Consider the following 21043-nt stretch of genomic DNA (forward strand, 5'->3'; position numbering starts at 1 on the left):
TCCTGGTCCCTCCTCCAACAGATGGTGTTGGCTCTCTGGACACCCTCCTCTCCCTACCCAAATCCTGCCCTACAGCCTCCTGGGGTGAAGGGAGGGTGGCAGGTGGCCCACAGGGGTCCTGGCTGTTGTAAGGCTCTGAGCGGGAAGTCCCTCAGACTGCAGGATCACTGGGCCCCTTCTGCTCCCAACCCCCAGGTGCCCAGCCCAGCCTCACCTCGGGGTTACTGAACACCTCCCAGAGGTCATTGTGCAGGTGGGCGGTGCGGTAGCTGTCCAGGGAGAGCAGGTGGCCAAGGGTGTGCCGGTTGGTCAGGAACATGAACACATCCTGGGGAAAGCAAGCCCAGTGGAAGAGGCGCTCCCCCACCCCTCCCCTGCCCCCACGCCTGCCCTGCACACTCCCAGATGGGCAACAGTGCAGCCTCCTCTGCCCACCGGACTGAAGTTCACAAGATCACAGACCAGGTGCAGTCACCCCTGTGTCCCCAGGGCCCAGCCCAGGCCTGACACTGAGAATGCAATCAGGGAAGTCTTCCCAGAGGACTGAACACAGAATGAAAGAAAAAATGCGCAAAAGAAAAGGAGCATGCTCTGATCCTGAAATGTTGGTCACAGGGGAAAACTTCATCTTGCTACCGGTTAAAAAAAAAAAGTCACAAAAATATATGGAGCGGGGCACAGAGACAGGGCGAGGTGTCTCTCGGGCACATCACTTGGAGTACTTTTAGGTGGAAAGTTTCGTTTTCTTTGGGCTATGTCAAAAATGTAAATAAGCCGGGCGTGGTGGCTCACACCTGTCATCCCAGCACTTTGGGAGGCTGAGGCGGGTGGATCACGAGGTCAGGAGATCGAGACCATCCTGGCCAACATGGCGAAACCCCGTCTCTACTAAAAATACAAAAAATTAGCCAGGCATGGTGGCGGGCGCCTGTAGCCCCAGTAACTCAGGTGAGTGGAGACTGCGCTGCTGCACTCCAGCCTGGGAGACAGAGCAAGACTCCGTCTCAAAAAAAAAAAAAGAAAAAGTAAATAAAATAGATGGTGTAGGCCGGGCACGGTGGCTCAAGCCTGTAATCCCAGCACTTTGGGAGGCCGAGATGGGCGGATCACGAGGTCAGGAGATCGAGACCATCCTGGCTAACACGGTGAAACCCCGTCTCTACTAAGAAATACAAAAAAATAGCCGGGCAAGGTGGCAGCGCCTGTAGTCCCAGCTACTCGGGAGGCTGAGGCCGGAGAATGGCGTGAACCCGGGAGGCGGAGCTTGCAGTGAGCTGAGATCCGGCCACTGCACTCCAGCCTGGGCTACAGAGTGAGACTCCGTCTCAAAAAAAAAAAAAAAAAAAAAAATAGATGGTGTAAAAACCAGGTCTGCTAAAAGGTCCCTGCAGACCCCTGAGGACCATTGTGCCAGACGGCCTCCATTCCTCCACCAGGCGCTAGTGGCTTCCAAGATGCCCTGCTAGAATCTCCCTGCTAGGAGCTCCCAGGCCTATGATGACAAGGCAGCCCGCCATGAGGGTAAGAGCTGGAGGCCCACCTTCCCGCCTGCCCCATCCACAGGGCGTCCTGTGCCGCCCACTGCTGGCTGACCTGCTGCCGGACATTGGCACAGAAGGCCATGTCAGGGTCCAGCTTGCTGTGGTGGAAGAGATCTGGGGACTGCAGCTCACCCCGTAGGGCACTGCCTTTGATCAAGTAGATGTTTGAAATATAGGGCACATTCCAGACACCACTGCGGGAGAGAGAGAAAGAGGGTGGGGTCAGAGGCTGGTGGTGGGGAAAATGGAGGGAGTCACAGGCTGGTGGTTGGGAGTCACAGCCTGGGGTCTGGGGAGTCTGGGCCGTGAGAAGGGGAAGGCACAGGCTGGGAGGGCACAACTGTGGTGATTTGATTCCCCCACCCTGGACACATGGGCCTATTTGTCAGAAAGTCCTTCTATGTGTCTAACTGCAGTCTTCCTTGCTTCAGATTCTACAGGAATCTGAGGGTAACAAAGACAGGAATATTGGGGAGGGATCCCCACAAACCCAGGCAGAAGCCAGATGAAGGTGTCCCTCACCCACCCCTACCCTGCAGGTACTCACATGCGCCGCCCCTGCACAATGTCCACGTAGTCCTCGGAACGGGCATAGTAGCCATCTGCACTGAGAGCCCCCCAGAAGTTCGACCACAGCCTCCCATGCCGGGTCATCAGCGGGGCGATGACGTTCCTGAGGAAGGGAGCACCTCAGTGGGAGTGGGAGGCAGCACTAACCAAGGATGGGGGGAGGAGGGAAGGGGGAGGAGGGTGCCCCTCAACCTGCACGCAGGGGTCCCCAAGCACCTCACTGGGACAGACAGTGCCTTGGCTGGGGTGTCGGGGGTTCTGGTACCTGCTCCCTTCCATGGGGCAGCCAGGAGCAGACAGGGCAGGACACCTTCTCTATCACAACCTGGGGTATCAGGCTGGGGATCCACAGCTCCGGGTAATGGGTGAGGCCGAGGAGGAGGAGGAGGAGGAGAAAGAGGACGAGGAAGATGAGGAGGAGGAGGAAGAGGGAAAAGGAGGAAGAGGAGGAGGAAGACAAGGAGGAAGATGAGGAGGAGAAAGAGGAGCAGGAGGAGGAAAAAGAGTAGGAAGAGGAGGAAGAGGAGGAAGAGGAGGAGAAAGAGGACGAGGAAGACAAGGAGGAGGAGGAAGAGGAAAAGAAGGAAGAGGAGGAGGAAGACAAGGAGGAAGATAAGGAGGAGAAAGAGAAGCAGGAGGAAAAAGAAGAGGAAGAGGAGGAGGAGGAAGAGGAAAAGAAGGAAGAGGGGGAGGAAGACAAGGAGGAAGATAAGGAGGAGAAAGAGAAGCAGGAGGAAAAAGAAGAGGAAGAGGAGGAGGAGGAAGAGGAAAAAGAAGGAAGAGGAGGAAGAAGACACGGAGGAAGAGGAGGAGGAGAAAGAGGAGCAGAAGGAGGAAAAAGAGTGGGAAGAGGAGGAGGAGGAGGAAGGCAAGGAGGGCTCCAGGGACCAGGCCAATCCAGAGCAGTGCTGGGCGCAGAGGGAGCAGCCTCACTTGTTCTGTTGGATCAGCAGCCGAAGACTGTTGGGCTCGGTCAGGGCCACGTCAGCATCCACACTGAAGTAGTAGGTGCAGCTGCGGTCTTGCCGGCACAGGTCTCTGCAAGGAGGATGCAGGATCAGTGCACCTGATCCTGGTGCACTGGTGGCTGCTCACATCTGTGATCAGAGTCTGGCTTCACCACATACCAGCCAAGTGGCTTTAGAGAGGTCACACCAGCAGCCTCAAAGGTTCCTCCCGACTCTGAGTCCCAAACCCCTGGACTTCGGGGCTCTCACCCAAGGCCCAGAGCTTGGCAACTGGTATCAAGTGCCCTGAAAACCCCGGTACTGGGAAGAACACAGCCCACAGGTGCCTACATGGCCCAGGGTGGGGAGTAAGCTGGGGCTGCCTTTCTGAAATGCAATTCGGTAACTTGTACCAAAAGCCTTAAAAATCTGTTACTTTTGTTTATCTGGTGCAGGACTCAGCAAACGAGGGTCTGTGAGTCAAACTCTGGCCCTCCCTGGTTTTATACAGCTCATGGGCTAAGAACAGCTTTATGTTTTTCCTTTTTTAATTTTTTTATTTTTATTTTATCTTATTTTATTTTATTTTTTTGAGAACGAGTCTCACTCTGTTGCCCAGGTTGGAATGTAATGGTGCAATCTCAGCTCACTGGAACCTCCACCTCCCGGGTTCAAGCGATTCTCCTGCCTCCACCTCCCAAGTAGCTGGGATTAGAGGTGTGCACCACCATGCCCAGCTAATTTTTGTATTTTTAGTAGAGACAGGGTTTTACCATGTTGGCCAGGCTGGTCTCGAACTTCTGACCTCAGGTGATCTGCCCGCCTTGGCCTCCCAGAGTGCTGGGAATACAGGCATGAGCCATTGCACCAGCCTTTTTTCCTTTTTTAGAGATGGGGGTCTCACTGTGTCACCCAAGCTGGAATGCAGTGGCACAATCACAGCTCAGTGCAGCCTCAACTTCCCCAGTTCAAGCAATCCTCGGCCTCCCAAAGTGCTGGGATTACAGACGTCACCCACTGCACTTGGCTGGTTTTATGTTTTTAAGTGGTTTCAAGAAAAAAAAAATCAAAAGAAGATGATGTAAAAATTATGTAAAGGTCATCACCAGGTGCAGTGGCTCATGCCTGTAATCCCAGCACTCTGGGAGGCTGAGGCAGGAGGATAACTTCAAGCCAGGAGTTTGAGACCAGCCTGGGCAACATAGCAAGATCCTGTCTCTACAAAAAATAAAAATAAATTAGCTAGGCACAGTGGCTCACACCTGTAATTCCAGCACTTTAGGGAGGCCGAGGCGAGTGGATCACTTAAGGTCAGGAGCTCGAGATAGGCCTGGACAACATGGTGAAACCCTGTCTCTACTAAAAATACAAAAAGTAGCCAGGTGTGGTGGCATGCACCTGTAATCCCATCTACTCGGGAGGCTGAGGCAGGAGAATCGCTTGAACCCGGGACGGGGAGGTTGCAGTGAGCGGAGATCACGCCACTGCACTTTAGCCTGAGTGACAGAGTGAGACTCTGTCTCTAAATAAATAAATAAAAATTTAAAAATTAACTGGATGTGATGGCACATGCCTGTAGTCCCAGTTTCTTGGGGGGCTGAGGTAGGAGGATCGCTTGAACCCAGGGGTTTGAAGCTACAGTAAACTATGATCCTGTCACTGCACTCCAGCCTGGATAACAAGAGTGGCACCAAGTCTCAGAAAAAAAAAAAAAAAGACATGAAAGTCAAATTTCAGTGTCCATAAATGAAATTTTGCTGGAACGCAGCCTCACTCATTCACTTACGTATTATTTGTGGCTGCTTCTGTGCTACTAGGGCAGAGCTGAGTGGTTGTAACAGAGCCGGCAGAGCCAATTTGCAAAGATTTATGATCTAGTCCTTAGCAGGAAGCTTGCCAACCTTTGATCTGGACTGTCTGACTCTTCTACAATCAACACAAATTGCTTCTTTCTTTGTTTTTGTTTTGCTTTATGAGACAAGGTCTCGCTCTGTTTCCCAGGCTGGAGCACTGTGGTGCAACCATAGCTCACTGCAACCTCGACTTCCTGGGATCAAGAGGTCCTCCCGCCTCAGCCTCTTGAGTAGCTGGGACCCCAGGTCCAAGCCACCACACCTGGCTATTTTTTTTTATTTTTGAAGAGATAGGGTCTCGCTATGTTGCCCAAGCTGTTCTCGAACTCCTGGCCTCAAGCGATCCTTCAGCTTTGGCCTCTCAAAGTGTAGGGATTACAGGCATGAGCCACTGCCACCAGCCTTTTTTTTTTTTTATAATAAAGCAAAACATTCGAGGTTGCCTCCCTAATTGTCAGCCTTTGTCTACTTCTGCCCCCAGTCCTTCCTCTTTCTCTGATTTGCTTCCTGAACCCAAATAACATGGCTCAGCCCTGCTCAGGAGCCCCAAGGGTTGGCAGGACAGAGGCTATTTTCCCATTTGACAGATGGAAACTCCAAGGCCCAGAGAGGGGCAGAACTTGCTAGAGCAGACACAGCCTTCTGAACTCCTGTCACTCAGCCTGCTGCTCCTTACCACAGCCACAGCTCCCCCACCCACCACTGTCAGTGGAGAGTACTGTGGCCCACAACTCACGCGCCCATGTTCCTGGCGTCCGCATTCGCCATCCGCACCTCGGGGCCCACTAGCTTCACAGACTGGTACTCGCTGCCATGCTCTGCCAGGAACTCTTCCACCTGAGCCCTGTGGTGCTGCTCCTGGGGGTGAGGATGGGGAAGGGGTTGGGGGAGGTGAGGAGGAGGACACAGCTTCCACCCAGGGACTGCAGCACCTGCTGTCACTGCCATGCTGTGCCCCTTCATCTCTGGCACCCCGGCCATCTACTTTCCTTTGCCCATGCCAGCCCTGTGCCAGGAACGCCCTTCCCTGGCCATCCTTTGCCCATTCTCCCCTGACCAGGCCAGGCCTTCTAAGGGCCTCTGTCATCAGGATAGAGCCCCGCCACCACTCTTAGGATCCCACATCCAGGGACATTGCTGATTACTAGGTGTGGCCCAGGAATCCACTTTGTTACCAAATGTGTCAGGTGATCCTCGACTTTGCTTTGAAAAACAACAGTCTGCCAGGCGCGGTGGCTCAAGCCTGTAATCCCAGCACTTTGGGAGGCCAAGATGGGTGGATCACGAGGTCAGGAGATCGAGACCATCCTGGCTAACCCGGTGAAACCCCGTCTCTACTAAAAAATACAAAAAACTAGCTGGGCGAGGTGGCGGGCGCCTGTAGTCCCAGCTACTCAGGAGGCTGAGGCAGGAGAATGGCATGAACCCAGGAGGCGGAGCTTGCAGTGAGCTGAGATCCGGCCACTGCACTCCAGCCTGGGCGACAGAGTGAGACTCTGTCTCAAAAAAAAAAAAAAAAAAAAAAGAGAAAGAAAAACAACAGTCCATGTCGGGTGCAGTGGCTCATGCCTGTAATCCCAGCACTTTGGGAGGCTGAGACCGGTGGATCACAAGGTCAGGAGTTCACTAGCCTGGCCAAGATAGTGAAACCCCATCTCTACTAAAAATACAAAAATTTAGCCAGGCATGGTGGTGGGCACTTGTAATCCCAGCTACTCAGGAGGCTGAGGCAGAGAACTGCTTGAACCCAGGAGGCAGAGGTTGCAGTGAGCCAAGATCGCACCACTGCACTCTAGCCTGGGCCACACAGCGAGACTCCATTTCAAAAAAAAAAAGGAAAAACAACAGTCCGGCTGGGCGCGGTGGCTCACGCCTGTAATCCCAGCACTTTGGGAGGCTGAGGCGGGTGGATCATGAGGTCAGGAGATCAAGACCATCCTGGCCAACATGGTGAAACCCCATCTCTACTAAAATACAAAAAATTAGCCAGGCGTGGTGGCGGGTGCCTGTAATCCCAGCTACTCGGGAGGCTGAGGCAGGAGAATGGCTTGAACCCAGGAGGCAGAGGTTGCAGTGAATTGAGATCATGCCATTGTACTCCAGCCTGTCTCAAAAAAAAAAAAAAAAAAAAAAATTAGCCAGTTGTGATGGCGCATGCCTGTAGTCCCAGTCACGTGGGAGGCTGAGGCAGGAGAATCGCTTGAACCCAAGAGGCAGAGGTTGCCAAGATCGTACCACTGTGTGACCTTGGGCACATTACTCAACCTCTCTGACCTCATGATCCGCCTGCCTCGGCCTCCCAAATTGCTGGGATCGTACCACTGCACTCCAGCCTGGGTGACACAGCGAGACTCTGTCTCAAAAAAAAAAAACAAAGAAAACCAATTTGACTGCCACCAGGTACAATTAGGAAGGATTAACAGGGCCAGGGATGGAAGTGAAGATGACAACGGTTAGAAGCACCTATATGTGTCCTGTGCACCAGGCACCTTTTACGGACTTCACATGTCAATTTGCTTAGCCCTTGCAGCAATTCTGTGTGATTGGACAATTATTGTCCCTATTTTATTTATTTACTTTTTATTTATTTATTTATTTAGAGACTGAGTTTTGCTCTTGTTGCCCAGGCTGGAGTGCAATGGCGTGATCTTGGCTCACTACAACCTCCACCTCCCAGGTTCAAGCGATTCTCCTGCCTCAGCCTCCTGAGTAGCTGGGATTACAGGCATGTGCCACCACAATCGGCTTAATTTTGTATTTTTAGTAGAGGCAGGGTTTTACCATGTTGGTCAGGCTAGTCTCGAACTCCCGACCTCAGGTGATGCACTCACCTCGGCCTCCCAAAGTACTGGGATTACAGGTGTGAGCCACCACGCCCGACTATTATCCCTATTTTATAGATGAGAAACTAAAGCACAGAGAGGTTGAGTAATGTGCCCAAGGTCACACAGCCAATAAAAATAGTGGCACTGGGATTCAAACTCACCCAGACTGACTCCAAAGTCAACTCAGTGATTTGGGGACACAGTCCACTGGTGACTGTCATTTGGCCCAGATAAGCAAGATTCAGTGAGACCCTCAGGGGTCTCAGGCTATGTTGTGAAGCTGGGCCCTGGACCTAAGCCACATGACGACCCCTCAGAGTGCCTGCTACTCACGTGGTTGTGGATGAAAAGTCGCATGTGTTTCCGGGGGTAGTGGAGCTGCAGGAGCCGCTGGAAGAACAGGGACACGAACGGCGTGGGCTGTTCGATGAACATGCCGACCAGGACCGTGGGCAGAGCTTCATCCTGCACCAGGGAGGGCGGCATGAGAGTCCAGCAGTGTCCGGCCGCAGCGCTGCCACTCCACCCCAAGGTGGCCCAAGGAAGCCAGAGCCAGAATCAGAAGCAGGTAGACTTCCCAAGAAAGGTGCCCAGGCTGGGGACCTCCAGGCAGGGGGTGCAGGAGGGCAGGGAAGCAGCAGGAAGGTGCCCTGGGGAGGGAGCAGCAGAAGCCCAGGCCTGGAGCAAGGACCCGGTTGAGGGCCTGCTATCAGGAGACAGTGGCTGGCGTGGTGTTCAAGTTGAGTCATAAATGAGGATGAGGTTCATGGGATGGGGAGGGGGCTGCAGGAGAGCCTGAAGGACCAGGCAGAAGAAACCAGAACCTGGACATTTCGGAGGAAGCTAGAGACATGCAGTCTGAGAGGGCTTCCAGGAGAAGGCACTTGGGTGGCAATCGAGATAGAACCCTAGGCAGGGAGATGACCTCTTCACTTTCCACCAAAGACAATGGAGTCTATTCCAGAATCACCCATCTCGCCATCTCAGGGGACTGAGCCCCCCGTGTCCCTCAGGCACAGGCCTGGGCGCAGCCTCACCCCAATGCCCTTGAGGCTGCGCAGGCCTTCGTCACACACGGTGCAGCCCGTCTCGAACGTCCAGAAGCGCGGGATGTAGTTGCCCAGGTAGTTCAGCTGCAGCTGTTGGGGAAACGTGGGGTCACAGAGAAGCCGGTCAGCCCTACCCGCCACAGCCCTGACTCACATCTCCCTGGGCCCCTGGTGGGTCAGCAGAATCCAGCCTTCTCCCACTCCCTAAGGGGGTCTTGGAGATAATGCTCCATCCCCAGGAGATCACCAAGCCACTCTGAGAGAGGGCGGGGGAGGGCTTGGCACTCCAGTGCTTCTCCTGAGAGCTTGTAAAATGCAGATTCCTGGGTCTAGTGCAAATGTGAAATAAAGGTTTACTGAGTGAGTAAATGACTCTGCCCGGGGGTGACAGAGTACAGATGGCTCTGGTAGCCCAGCCTAGGCCTGGATGGGGACAGCAGCCTCCTATGTGTCCTGTGCCCAGCAAGAATAGACGGAGTACCACTGACCAACACAGCAGGAAGAGAAGGCACCACGCTGAGCTCAGATGTGAGGACAGAAATAGTGAGTTCATAGCAGGCCCCCAGGTAGGTGTTCCTGGCCCCAGGGGGATACTGTGGGGTCACGGTGAGAAATTGGGGCTCTGGCCCCCCTCGCACACTCCCCAGGGGCTGGGGGCCCCCCTACCTTGGTTGGCCCGTTGCCATGGATCAGGACTGGGAGGGTGTCATAGGCCAGGTTCCTCGCTCTCACATGGCCCATTTCAAACTTGAGCACGACCTCATCTGGGGGTCAGAAAGCACAGCCCCACCCAGCATCAGACCCAGAAGTCAGGCTCAGGGTCCAACCAGTGGGCTCAAATCCCAGCTCTGCAGTGGGTAGATTATGTCCTTGGGCAAGTCACTTCTCTCTATGCCTCAGTTTCAGGAATAATCCCTTCTTCATAGGGTGAGGGGGAGGATTTGTGTTGGGCAAGCGTGGGGCACCAAGCCTGGCCCATGATGAGCACAGAATCCATGGCAACCCCTGTACTTGTTGTGGTTACTTACAGCCAGAAGCAGGGACTGGGAGAAGAACAAAGACGTGGAACATCCCAGCTCCAGGCACCTCAGAGAAGCCCCAAGAGAAAGGGTCTGGGAGGCGCCTTCTCTGAGTAGGCAGAGCAGCACTGAGAAAATGCCAGAGCCACACAAAGGGGAGGCCTGGGCATGATCAGGACAGATCTTGTCCCAGTGGAGGAAGCCCCTTTAGCAGGGCCCCAATACCCATGTTGTTTGTGTGTGTGTGTGTGTGTGTGTGTGTGTGTGTGTGTGTGTGTGTGTGTGTGTGTGTTTTGAGACAGAGTCTCACTCTGTCACCCAGGCTGGAGTGCGCAGTGGCACAATCTCGGCTCACTGCAACCTCCACCTCCCAAGTTCAAGTGACTCTCCTGCCTCAGCCTCCCGAGTAGCTGGGATTACAGGTTACAGGCACCCGCCACCATGCCCAGCTAATTTTTGCATTTTTAGTAGAGACGGAGTTTCACTATGTTAGCCAGGATGGTCTTGATCTCCCGACCTTGTGATCCACCCGCCTCGGCCTCCCAAAGTGCTGGGATTACATGCGTGAGCCACCACACCAGGCCCATTTTTTTTTTTTTTTTTTTTTTTTTGAGACAGAGTCTCATTCTATTGCCCAGTCTGGAGTGTAGTGGCATGATCTTGGCTCACTGCAACCTCCACCTCCCAGGTTCAAGTGATTTTCCTGCCTCAGCCTCCCGAGTAGCTGGGATTATAGGCACATGCCACCATGCCCAGCAAATTTTTGTATTTTTAGTAGAAACAGGGTTTCGCCATGTTGGTCAGGCTGGTCTCGAACTCCTGATCTCTGGTGATCCACCCGCCTTGGCCTCCCAAAGTGCTGGGATTACAGGCATGAGCCACTGTGCCCAGCCCCCAATACCCATGTTTGACCCTATTAGTCTACACATAGGAAAATGGGTATTTCAGCTGGGCACGCTGGCTCACACCTGTAATCCCAGTACTTTGGGAGGCGAAGTGGGAGGATCACTTGAGCCCAGGAGTTTGAGACAAGCCTGCGCAACATAGTGACACCCTGTCTCTATTTTAAAAATTAAAACAGGGCTGGGCATGATGGCTCACGCCTGTAATCTCAGCACTTTGGGAAGCCGAGGCAGGCAGATCACCTGAGGTCAGGAGTTCGAGACCAGCCTGGCCAACATGGTGAAACCCCATCTCTACTAAAAAAATACAAAAATTAGTCGGGCATGGTGGCGTGCGCCTGTAATCCCAGCTACTTGGGAGGCTAAGGCAGGAGAATTGCTTGAACCTGGGAGGCTGGGAGGCAGAGGTTGCAGTGAGCTGAGAATTCGCCACTGCATTCCAGCCTGGACGACAGCGCAAGACTCCATCTTAAGACAAAAAAAAAAAAGGAAAACAGATAGCTCCTGACTGGCCTGGATCTGAACTTAGTGCTTCTTAACCCCCAGAAACCACAGGCAAAGGGCACACTGTTTCTGCATCTTTCTGGGAGCAGAGCCGTAGCTTTCATCAGATTCTCAAAAGGGCCATTTAGCCACAAAGTCAGCAATGAGTGGATCTGGTTCACTTCCCTTTTGGAAAGATAAGAAAACTGAGTCCCCTGTGGGGAGGAGGTGTGACTTGCTTGAGATCACTCAGGAAGACCTATGGCAAAGCAATGTCATCACCAGCCACAGACATGAGGCCAGACCCAGGGATGTTTGTGGCATCAAGGGTCAAGTAGCCTTTTGCTTCCCAAGCTGCCTATGCCACCAGCTGAGTTCCTGCCCCCAGCCTAGGACTGCTTCACCTGGAAGGTGGGAGGGCCGGGAAAGCAGGGAAGGAGCGCCCACCTGCAAGGACCTCGTATGCAGGGCAGGGGGTCCAGCACCTGCTGTGCACATCCCCCAACTCCTCCCAGACTGAATGCTCACCTGTCCCAGGCCCCCAAGAGAGACACGGCTCTGCGCCGGGACATCCAAGTGGTCCCTGGGGACCTAGGGATGAACCCAGTGACCTCCCAGCACAATGGCCAGAAAGAAGCAGCCCAGTTCTCTTCCTTGGGCGCAGGCTCTGCCAGGAATCCTTCCTATCACCCCTCTCAGGATCCACCCCTCCCCATGGGGGCTGCTCACCCAAAGCTCCATCCAGGTTCTGGAAGATACGGCAGCGGTGGTCCAGGGTGATATTGATCTGTTCCTGCACGAAAGAGGGTACCAGGCTGCAGCAGGGACAGGCCCTGGGGGGTCTCACCCAGTGGGGGGAATTCCCCTCACAGTCTCACCCAGTGGGGGGAATCTGTCCCCCAGCCTCGGCCCTTTCTCCCCACACCTACTCTGCCATATCACATCAGGGCAGTTGGGTGCCCAGAGAAGGCCAGCAGCCAAGCTCCTGGGGTCTACAGTCTAGTGGCTCCATTCACAGAAAACCAGGGACTCTGAACTGGAAGGAATCTAAGAATGCAGCCGGCTCACCTACAACAACGACGGCCGTAAAAGTAACCAGCGCCTGCCAAGCACATAGCTACTCCAAATATTCTGGTTTTTGAGACAGAGTTTCCCTCTTGTCACCCAGGCTGGAATGCAGTGGCATGACCTTGGCTCACTGCAACCTCTGCCTCCCGGGTTCGAGCAATTCTCCTGCCTCAGCCTCCCGAGTAGCTGGGACTACAGGTGTGCACCACCATGCCTAATTTTTGTTGTTGTTGTATTTTTAGTAGAGATGGGGTTTTGCAATGTTGGGCAGGCTGGTCTCGAACTCCTGTCCTCAGGTGATCCACCCGCCTCGGCCTCCCAAAGTGCTGGGACGACAGGCATGAGCCACTGCGCCTGGCCACTACTCCAAATATTCTACACGTGGGTCGGGTGCGGTGACTCACACCTGTCATTCCAGCACTTTGGGAGGCTGAGGCAGAAGGATCACTTGAACCTAGGAGTTTGAGACCAGCCTGGGTAACACAGCGAAATTTCATCTCTATAAAAAAATTTTAAGGGGGCGCATGCCTATAGTCCCAGCTACTCAGGAGGCTGAGGTGGGAGGATCGCTTGAGTCCGGGAGGCTGAGGCTGCAGTGAGCTATGTTTCTGCCACTGCACATCAGCCTGGGTGACAGTGAGACCCTATCTCAAATAAATAAATAAAATATTCTACATATATTAATCAATTTAATCCTGACAACATCTCTGTGAGAAAGTACTATCATTATTGCATTATTTTAATTTTAATTTTTTTATTTTTTTAATTAATTAATTTTTTTTGAGACAGAGTCTTGCTCTTGTTGCCCAGGCTGGAGTGCAATGGCATGATCTCGGCTCACTGCAACCTCCACCTCCCAGGTTCAAGCAGTTCTCCTGCCTCAGCCTCCTGAGTAGCTGGGATTACAGGCACCCGCCACCACACCCGGCTAATTTTTGTATTTTTAGTAGAGACAGGGTTTCATTATGTTAGCCAGGCTGGTCTCAAACTCCTGACCTCAGGTGATCCACCCACCTCGGCCTCCAAAAGTGCTGGGATTACAGGTGTGAGCCACCGCCTCTGGCCCATTATTGCATTTTATAACGGAAAAAACAAGGCACAGAGAAGCTGCCCGATGTCACACAACTAGTAAACAGTGAGCTGGGATTAGAACCCAGGCACCTTGGCCCTGAAGTCCTTATTCTGAACCACTGAACAATGCTGCCTCTAAGACACCAACCCGGAGGTTCAGGCCTGAGAGGAGCTGTTCCCATGCAGCCTGGCCAGTGGATCCCCAGACCCCTCTCCTTTGGCCCACCCCCTGCCTCTTACCCTCTTCTCTGGGTCCAAGAAGATCTTGGTGTAAAACAGCTGGTCGCTGTCGCTGTCCTGGCCCTCCCACTCGGCCACCAGTTTGCTGAGGTTGGGGGCATAACCGATGAAGCCTGAAGGTTGGTGCGTGGGGACACCAAGACAGACCCTTAGCTTCCAGCCTGTAACCCAGGGGCCTCCTCCCACCCTTCCCTCTCATCCACCTCCACTCATATGCTCACAAACCCTGCCACCTCTCAGAAGTCCTGAATTGACAGGAGGTGGGGCTGCATGTTGGAAATGGGCCTGCCAGTGAATGCCACTTGTGAGTTCCTACTGACCCCAAGGATAATGGTGCCCACTAACCTGTACTGTTCGGTGCTGGGCACCACATAGGTGGTGAAGAAACGGATTGGGCGAGGAGCCCCCGGAGAGCAGGGCTGGGAGGATACAGGCCTCGTGCCCCTTCTTACAGTTATCTGGGAAACTTGGCCCAGAGAAGGGCAAGGCTGGGCCAAGCTCACACAGCGCCTTGGGGGCTGAGACCTGGCATGGTGGGAAAGCCCACATGGGCTCCTAGCTACAGTACAGACTGGTGACAGGCAACCACAAGAGTAATGGGACACCCCTACTCCTGGGCCTGCGCCAGGGCAAGGCCATTTGGACTGTGCTTACTCTGGACCAGTGGAAAAAAGTGTCTGTTCAGGGCAGATGGCAGATCCCCATCTGAGGTTGAAAAGAGGCCTGTGGATTTTATTCTCCATGCAGTGGAAAGTCATTAAGTGATGTGTGTGAATTTACATCTTATTTATTTATCTATCTATTTATAAGACGGAATCTCGCTCTGTTGCCCAGGCTGGAGTACAGTGGCACAATCTTGGCTCACTGTAAGCTCCGCCTCCCGGGTTCACGCCATTCTCCTGCCTCAGCCTCCTGAGTAGCTGGGACTACAGGCACCTGCCACCACGCCTGGCTAATTTTTTGTATTTTTAGTAGAGACAGGTTTTCATCATGTTAGCCAGGATGGTCTCGATCTCCTGACCTCGTGATCCGCCCACCTCGGCCTCCCAAATCGCTGAGATTACAGGTGTGAGCCACCACGCCTGGCCTTGGATTTGCATCGTTTAAAGACCCCTCTGGCTGCTGGATGGAGAATGGCCTGGAAGGGCATGAAGGTAGGGATTGGCAGAGCAGTAAGGAGGCTCCTACCGAGAGCCAGGAGCCCAGTGAGAATAGCGGCAGTGAACTGTGGGCCGGAGAGAGCAGATTCCAGAGATCTTTAAGAAGTAGGAGGCAGGTGGCCAGGTGTGGTGACTCACGCCTGTAATCCCAGCACTTTGGGAGGCCGAGGCAGGTAGATCTCTTAAGGCCAGGAGTTCAAGACCCACCTGGCCAACATGGCAAAACCCCATCTCTACTAAATATACAAAAATTAGCTGGGCATAGTGGTGCATGCCTGTAATCCCAGCTACTTGGATGGCTGAGGCAGGAGGATTGCTTGAGCCCAAGAGGCGGAGGTTGCAGTGAGCCGAGATTGCACCACTGCACTCCAGCCTGGGCAACAGATTGAGATGCCATCTCAAAATTTAAAAAGTAGCAGACAGGTGACTGGCATTGGACAGTAGACTGGCATTGGAGGAGGGCAAGGGAGGAGTCAGGAGTGACTCCTGGGTCTGTCCGTGGGGCTGCGTGTCTGTTGAATGAGATGAGGAGAACTGCAGGAGAACACATTTGGGGTTGAAAATTCAGGAGCTCTATTCAGGACATTCTGCACTGGAGACCTGTGAGACACCCACATTGCACGTCAAACAAGGGGGGTCCTCACAAAGGCAGGGGATCGACCCCTCTGCTGGGCCAAGCACCCTGTACCCAGGCCTCTCACCTCCAGAGCCCAGGAACCTCTTGCCATCGGAGACCACCGGATACTTGGCCTCCAGCCTGCGGTCTGGGTAGATGAGCTCCTCAGCAGAGAAGACCACCTGGCTCCTGGCCTGCCGGAACTTCTTCAGGAGCTCCCGGGGCCCCGATGCGAACAGCACGTCGTAGCTGTGGCCAGAGCAGCAAGAAGACGGAGCAGGGCAGGAGTGAGCAGGGGCCCAGTGAGGGCACAGACAGGAGGGACCAGGGATCAAGTGCTCCACAAATGGCCCTCTGCCCACGCCAGCCTGGGCCACCATCTGGGAAACGGACCTGTCTCTGTCTGCAGCCCTGCCTGCCATGTTCCCACCCCAACCCTGGGCAGAGAGACGGTCCCCATAGCATGTCATTCTTCTCTTACTTAAAGTGGGCCCATCACACTCATGGGCCACCTCCTCTTTATCTTTTCACCAAGCTTGGGAATGGGCTTCACTAAGACCGGGAATGGACACCCTAAAACTAGGCAATCGTAGCTAGAGTGGTCCCCCTTCTTCCCCGATGTTCTGGGAGGGGCTCATTTTAGAATATTCTATCTTCCTCTGAGGGGCTCGGGCCAGGAAGCCCTGACCCACCTACCTGTCTGTGAAGAGAATGACCAGATCCTCCTTGTCTGCGTGCTTCTCCAGAGCTTTCTTCAGCAGCCGGACCTTCTGCCCTCCACCTGCCGACGTCCCCTTCTCCACATTCCAGTCCTCCCCTAGGCCGAGCGCCTGGAGTGAAACACCCCTTAACATTGACTTTTGGTAAAGAAATATTTTCACAGGGCCGGGCGGGGTGGCTCATGCCGGTAATCCCAGCAGTTTGGGAGGCCGAGACGTGTGGATCAACTGAAGTCAGGAATTAAAGACTAGACTGGCCAACATGGCGAAACCCTGTCTCTACTAAAAACACAAAAATTAGCCAGGTGTGGTGGCACATGCCTCTAATTCCAGCTACTTGGGAGGCTGAGGCAGGAGAATTGCTTGAACCCGGGAGGTGAGGGTTCCAGTGAGCAGAAACCGCACCATTGCACTTCAGCCTGGGAGACAGAGCAAGACTCTGTCTCAAAAAAAGAAAAAAAGAAAGAAATATTTTTTTTGCTTCTGTGGGTCCAGCAACTCTGACCCTCCCCTGTAAGGAAACCATTCTCCACCTGTGTGACGCTTACCTGGCTCCTGGTGGTCATGTGACCATGCCTGTCCAATCAGAATGTCCCACCCTTCCTACCCCTCCCACACCGAGATTTGAGCATGTGACCCCAGCATGGCCTATCAGCATCTTCCCTGGGAGTGTTCTCTCAAAAACAGAAAAGTCCGCAGACCTTTCACAAAAAGGAAAGGCTGCCTCCTTCTGCTGAAGTTGAGAAACTGGGGCACATGAATCTGTGGCTGGTGGTCATCTTGCCACCACAATGAAAACAAACAGGGCCTAGAGATGGAAAGACAAGGCCCTCACTTTGCTGCTTGAATCCCTGGATCCAGTCATGCCTGAAGCAACCCTCTCCTGCAACCCTCATTCATGTGAGCTAATACACTTGCTTGCTGACTTAATGCCAGTAGATTGCAAGCTCTGTGTAGGCAATGACATGTTCTGTATTGTCCATCACCCTATTGCCAGTGCCCAACCTTGTGCCTGACATAAGGAAGCACTCAGGATACTCGTCGCCCTGCAGGGCTCAGCCCCATGGACTGTACACAGAGGACACCAAGCCCATGCCAGTGGTCGACTGGGCATTAGCTCATGTTTCTTTTTCCTTTTTTTTTTGTGACAGTTTCACTCTGTTGCCCAGGCTGGAGTGCAGTGACACCATCTCGGCTCACTGCAACCTCCACCTCCCGGGTTCAAGTGATTCTCCTGCCTCAGCCTCCCAAGCAGCTGGGATTACCGGTGTGTGCCATCATGCCCAGCTAATTTTTTTGGTATTTTTAGTAGAGACGGGGTTTCGCCATGGTTGGCCAGGCTGGTCTCAAACTCCTGACCTCAGGTGATGATCCAAAGTGGATCATCGGCCTCCCAAAGTGCTGGGAATACAGGTGTGAGCCCCAGCGCCGGACCACTCCTGTTTCTTTAGAGCAGTGTTTATAATACAGGGAAGATGTCTAGAGCACGCCCATCCCCAAATTACCTGGAGGAACTTGTGGAAATGCTGATCCCGAGGCCCTGTCCCCTAAACTACCCTCAGGTGAGACTCCTGCACACTAACATCTGAGCATTTCTCTAGCCAACTCTCCACCTCTCCCTCACCCCGTAGACTCATGCTGTGTCCTCTGCTGTGTCTTCCCATTCCCGACTCATTTTCATCCTTCAGGCTTCCAGAAGCCTCCCCTGGGACCCCACGTCTATCTCAAGAGCTGTGGTAGTTTGGAAACGGCACTAACTCCTAGATCCTCCTGCCTACCCCTCACTATCTCTGCCTCGCCCAGGAAACCCCTTACCTGGATCTTGTAGTTGAAGAACTGAGCTGAGCGCTTGAAGCGACGGAATCCCTCGGTCTCCTTAGTGGCCACCGTGAGGACTAAAAGGTTGTCTGTAGACAGGGGAGGGTATGGTGAATGGGAATGGATGAGGGAGGTCACAGGGAGGTCTTTGTTCCCAGTGACCTGTCAAATTCTTTCAGAAAGTGTCTTCTTGGGCCCATCACAGAACAGGGCCCAGGGAGGAAGGAATGATAGAGCAGGAAATAACCCAGGTTTCCTGAGTCTCCTCCAGGGCTCCCTCCACCCAGTAACTGACTGATATAGTTGGATATTTGTCCCCTTCAAATTGCACGTTGAAATGTGATCCCCAGTGTTGAAGGTGGGGCCCAGTGGGAGGTGTTTGGGTCACAGGGGCAGATCCCTCACGAATGGCTTGGTGCTATCTCCTTGGTAATGAGCGAGTTCTTGCTCTGAGTTCATGTGAGAGGTGGTTGGTTTTTATTTTTTTGAGACAGTCTCACTCTGTCACCCAGGCTGGAGTGCAGTGGCATGATCTTGTCTCACTGCAACCTCCACCTCCTGGGTTCAAGCTATTCTCCTGCCTCAGCCTCCCAAGTAGCTGGGACTACAGGCAGGTGCCACCACACCTGGCTAATTTTTGTATTTTTAGTAGAGATGGTGCTTCACCACGTTGGCCAGGCTGGTCTTGAACCACTGACCTCTGGTGATCTGCTTAGGCCTCCCAAAGTGCTGGGATTACAGGCAAGAGTTACCGTCCTGGCCAAAAGAGCTGGTTTTTTTGTTTGTTTGTTTGTTTTGTTTGTTTGTTTCAGTGCCACGATCTCAACTCACTGCAACCTCTGCCTCCTGAGTAGCTGGGACTACAGGCACTCGCCACCACACCCAGCTAATTTTTGTATTTTTAATAGAGGCGGGGTTTCACCATGTTGGGCCAGGCTGGTCTCAAACTCCTGACCTCAAATTATCTACATGCCTCGGCCTCCCAAAGTGCTGGGATTACAGGCATGAGCCACTGTGTCCAGCGGAGAGCTGGTTGTTTAAAAGAGCCTTGTATTTCTTCCTCTCTCTTGCTCCAGCTCTCACCATATGACATGCCTGCCATGAATCAAAGCTTTCTGAGGCCTCACTGGAAGCAGAACAGATGCTGGTGGTATGCTTGTATAGCCTACAGAACTGTGAGCCACATAAACCTCTTTTCTTGAGAAATTACCCAGCCATGGGTACTTCTTTACAGCAACATGAAACAGACAAATACACTGACCAACGTGTCATGAAGCATGTGCTGTAGACAGGAGAGGTGTCTACACCCTGAATTATAGGACTGAGTTTCTGGCTTTAGAGGGCATGGAAGGAAGAATTTACTCTGAATGTTGACCACCAGGAAGATCTCTCTGGCCAATGATACACATTAGCCCAGGGACAGCAAATACATGGCTCACAGGTCCCTGCTCTCCATGCCTAACCCAGGACAGACATTGCTAATCTATCCCAGTCTTTCCTGCTGAGTATCACATGGTTCTAGATTCTCCCAACACCATGCTTGAGGCTGTTACAACCAATGAGTCAGCCCAGAGTGGAAACTCACTTGAAATCCACTGCTCCACTCCCGACCTTTGGCCAGGGCAGCCATTCCTCCATTTTTAACAAGGAACCTCTCTCATGCTCTGCAGTGTGGCCTGCCTCTGCAACAGAACCTTCTGGAAATAACTCCCCAGAGAGCATCTCAGGGAGCCCTGGGGAAGCCCCTCCCAGAGCACACTTTGAAGCTGTGTTCTCTGAGAATTGAGGAGTCTGGAGCTAGCCTGCTTGGTTAGAATCCTAGCTCTGCTCCTTCATAGCCATGTGACCTGGGGCAAGTCCCTATCCCTTCTGAGGCTCAGTTTCCCCCTTGGAAAGCAGGGATAATAACAGTACTTCTCAGGGCTGCTGGAGTAATTAAATGAGATCAGGCATGTAAAATCCTTATTGGGATACTCGGCACACATGAAGAGGTATTACTGAAGGCCAGGTACAGTGGCTCACACCCATAATCCCAGCACTTTGGGAGGCTGAGGAGGGCGGATCTCCTGAAATCAGGAGTTCAAGAACAGCCTGGCCATCATGGTGAAACCCCATTTCTACTAAAAATACAAAAATTAGCTGGGCGTGGTGGCATGTGCCGGTAGTCCCAGCTACTCGGGAGGCTGAGACAGGAGAATTGCTTGAACCCAGAAGGTGGAGGTTGCAGTAAGCCAAGATCGCACCACCACACTCCAGCCTGGGTGACAGAGTGAGACTCTGTCTTAAAAAAACAACAACAAAAAAAAGAGGTATTACTGGTGCTGATTAATGAGAAGCAAATGCCTTGGCCTGGCATTCAAGGCCCTCTCTGATCTGGCGGGTGATATACTCATCCCTCTCCATCATGGGGGCCCTCCTCCAACTGGGGGGGTCTCTCCTTGCTGGGTTCCTCCCATCCTACCATGGCTCCCTCTGTGTCCTCTTTCTTGTTTTTGTTTTTTGTTTTGGCCAGGGGAACCCAATTTCACTCCTGTTGCCCAGGCTGGAGTGCAGAGGCACAATCATGGCTCACTGCAGCCTCAACTTCCTGCACTCAGGTGATCCTCCCACCTCAGCCTCCCGAGTAGCTAGGAGGGACTACAGGTGCACACCACCATGCCCAGCTAAATTTTTTAGTGGAGACGAGGTTTTGCCATGTTGCTCAGGCTGGTCTGGAACTCCTGGCCTCAACCGATCTGCCCACCTCGGCCTCCCAAAGTCCTGGGATTACAGGCATGAGCCACCACACCCAGCATATGTCTCCTTTCTCTAACCTTCCTCCAGGTCCCAGGGCCAGTGACAATGACGTCCCTTCCACCTCTACGAAGCTTTCTCTGATTTCTCCTTTCCTCTCTGGCCTCCGAGCCACAGAGGCAAGACCCACACCGCGGTGCTCATCGTCTTAGCTCACTTAGGGTGAGTTTTAGCTCCCTGAGGGTCTGCAGCTTACACTTTTCACCTGGTGGCCAGACTGACAGCAGGCAGGTAAGGCCCTCCCCTCCCACCACCTCAGGAAGTCAGGAAGAACCTAGACTGCAGGAACAAAGGGGCCTGGCTTGCCAGAGCCAGTGAGGCAGGGGTAGCCGGGGAAGGGATCTGGCCCCAGGGCAGGGGGCAGGCGCC

At 53.3% G+C, this 21043-nt stretch overlaps 1 protein-coding gene across 2 annotated transcripts in view; it reads right to left on the minus strand.

Moving 5' to 3' along the window:
- Positions 1–21043, minus strand: part of PLOD1 (procollagen-lysine,2-oxoglutarate 5-dioxygenase 1) — a 42608-nt gene that overhangs the window by 10928 nt on the left and 10637 nt on the right. For both annotated transcript variants that reach the window (XM_005544770.4, XM_065529798.2), the window contains exons 2-14: positions 17879–17970; positions 16041–16174; positions 15430–15593; positions 13569–13681; positions 11919–11982; positions 9452–9549; positions 8774–8875; positions 8070–8201; positions 5648–5769; positions 3045–3149; positions 2089–2214; positions 1594–1735; positions 215–328 (exon numbers count right to left, since the gene is read on the minus strand). In XM_005544770.4, coding sequence (XP_005544827.3) covers positions 215–328; positions 1594–1735; positions 2089–2214; positions 3045–3149; positions 5648–5769; positions 8070–8201; positions 8774–8875; positions 9452–9549; positions 11919–11982; positions 13569–13681; positions 15430–15593; positions 16041–16174; positions 17879–17970 — 1508 coding nt within the window. The remainder of the gene's footprint in view (positions 1–214; positions 329–1593; positions 1736–2088; positions 2215–3044; positions 3150–5647; positions 5770–8069; positions 8202–8773; positions 8876–9451; positions 9550–11918; positions 11983–13568; positions 13682–15429; positions 15594–16040; positions 16175–17878; positions 17971–21043) is intronic.

The sequence above is a fragment of the Macaca fascicularis genome, chromosome 1 (assembly GCF_037993035.2).
Source record: "Macaca fascicularis isolate 582-1 chromosome 1, T2T-MFA8v1.1".
Lineage (NCBI taxonomy): Eukaryota > Metazoa > Chordata > Mammalia > Primates > Cercopithecidae > Macaca > Macaca fascicularis.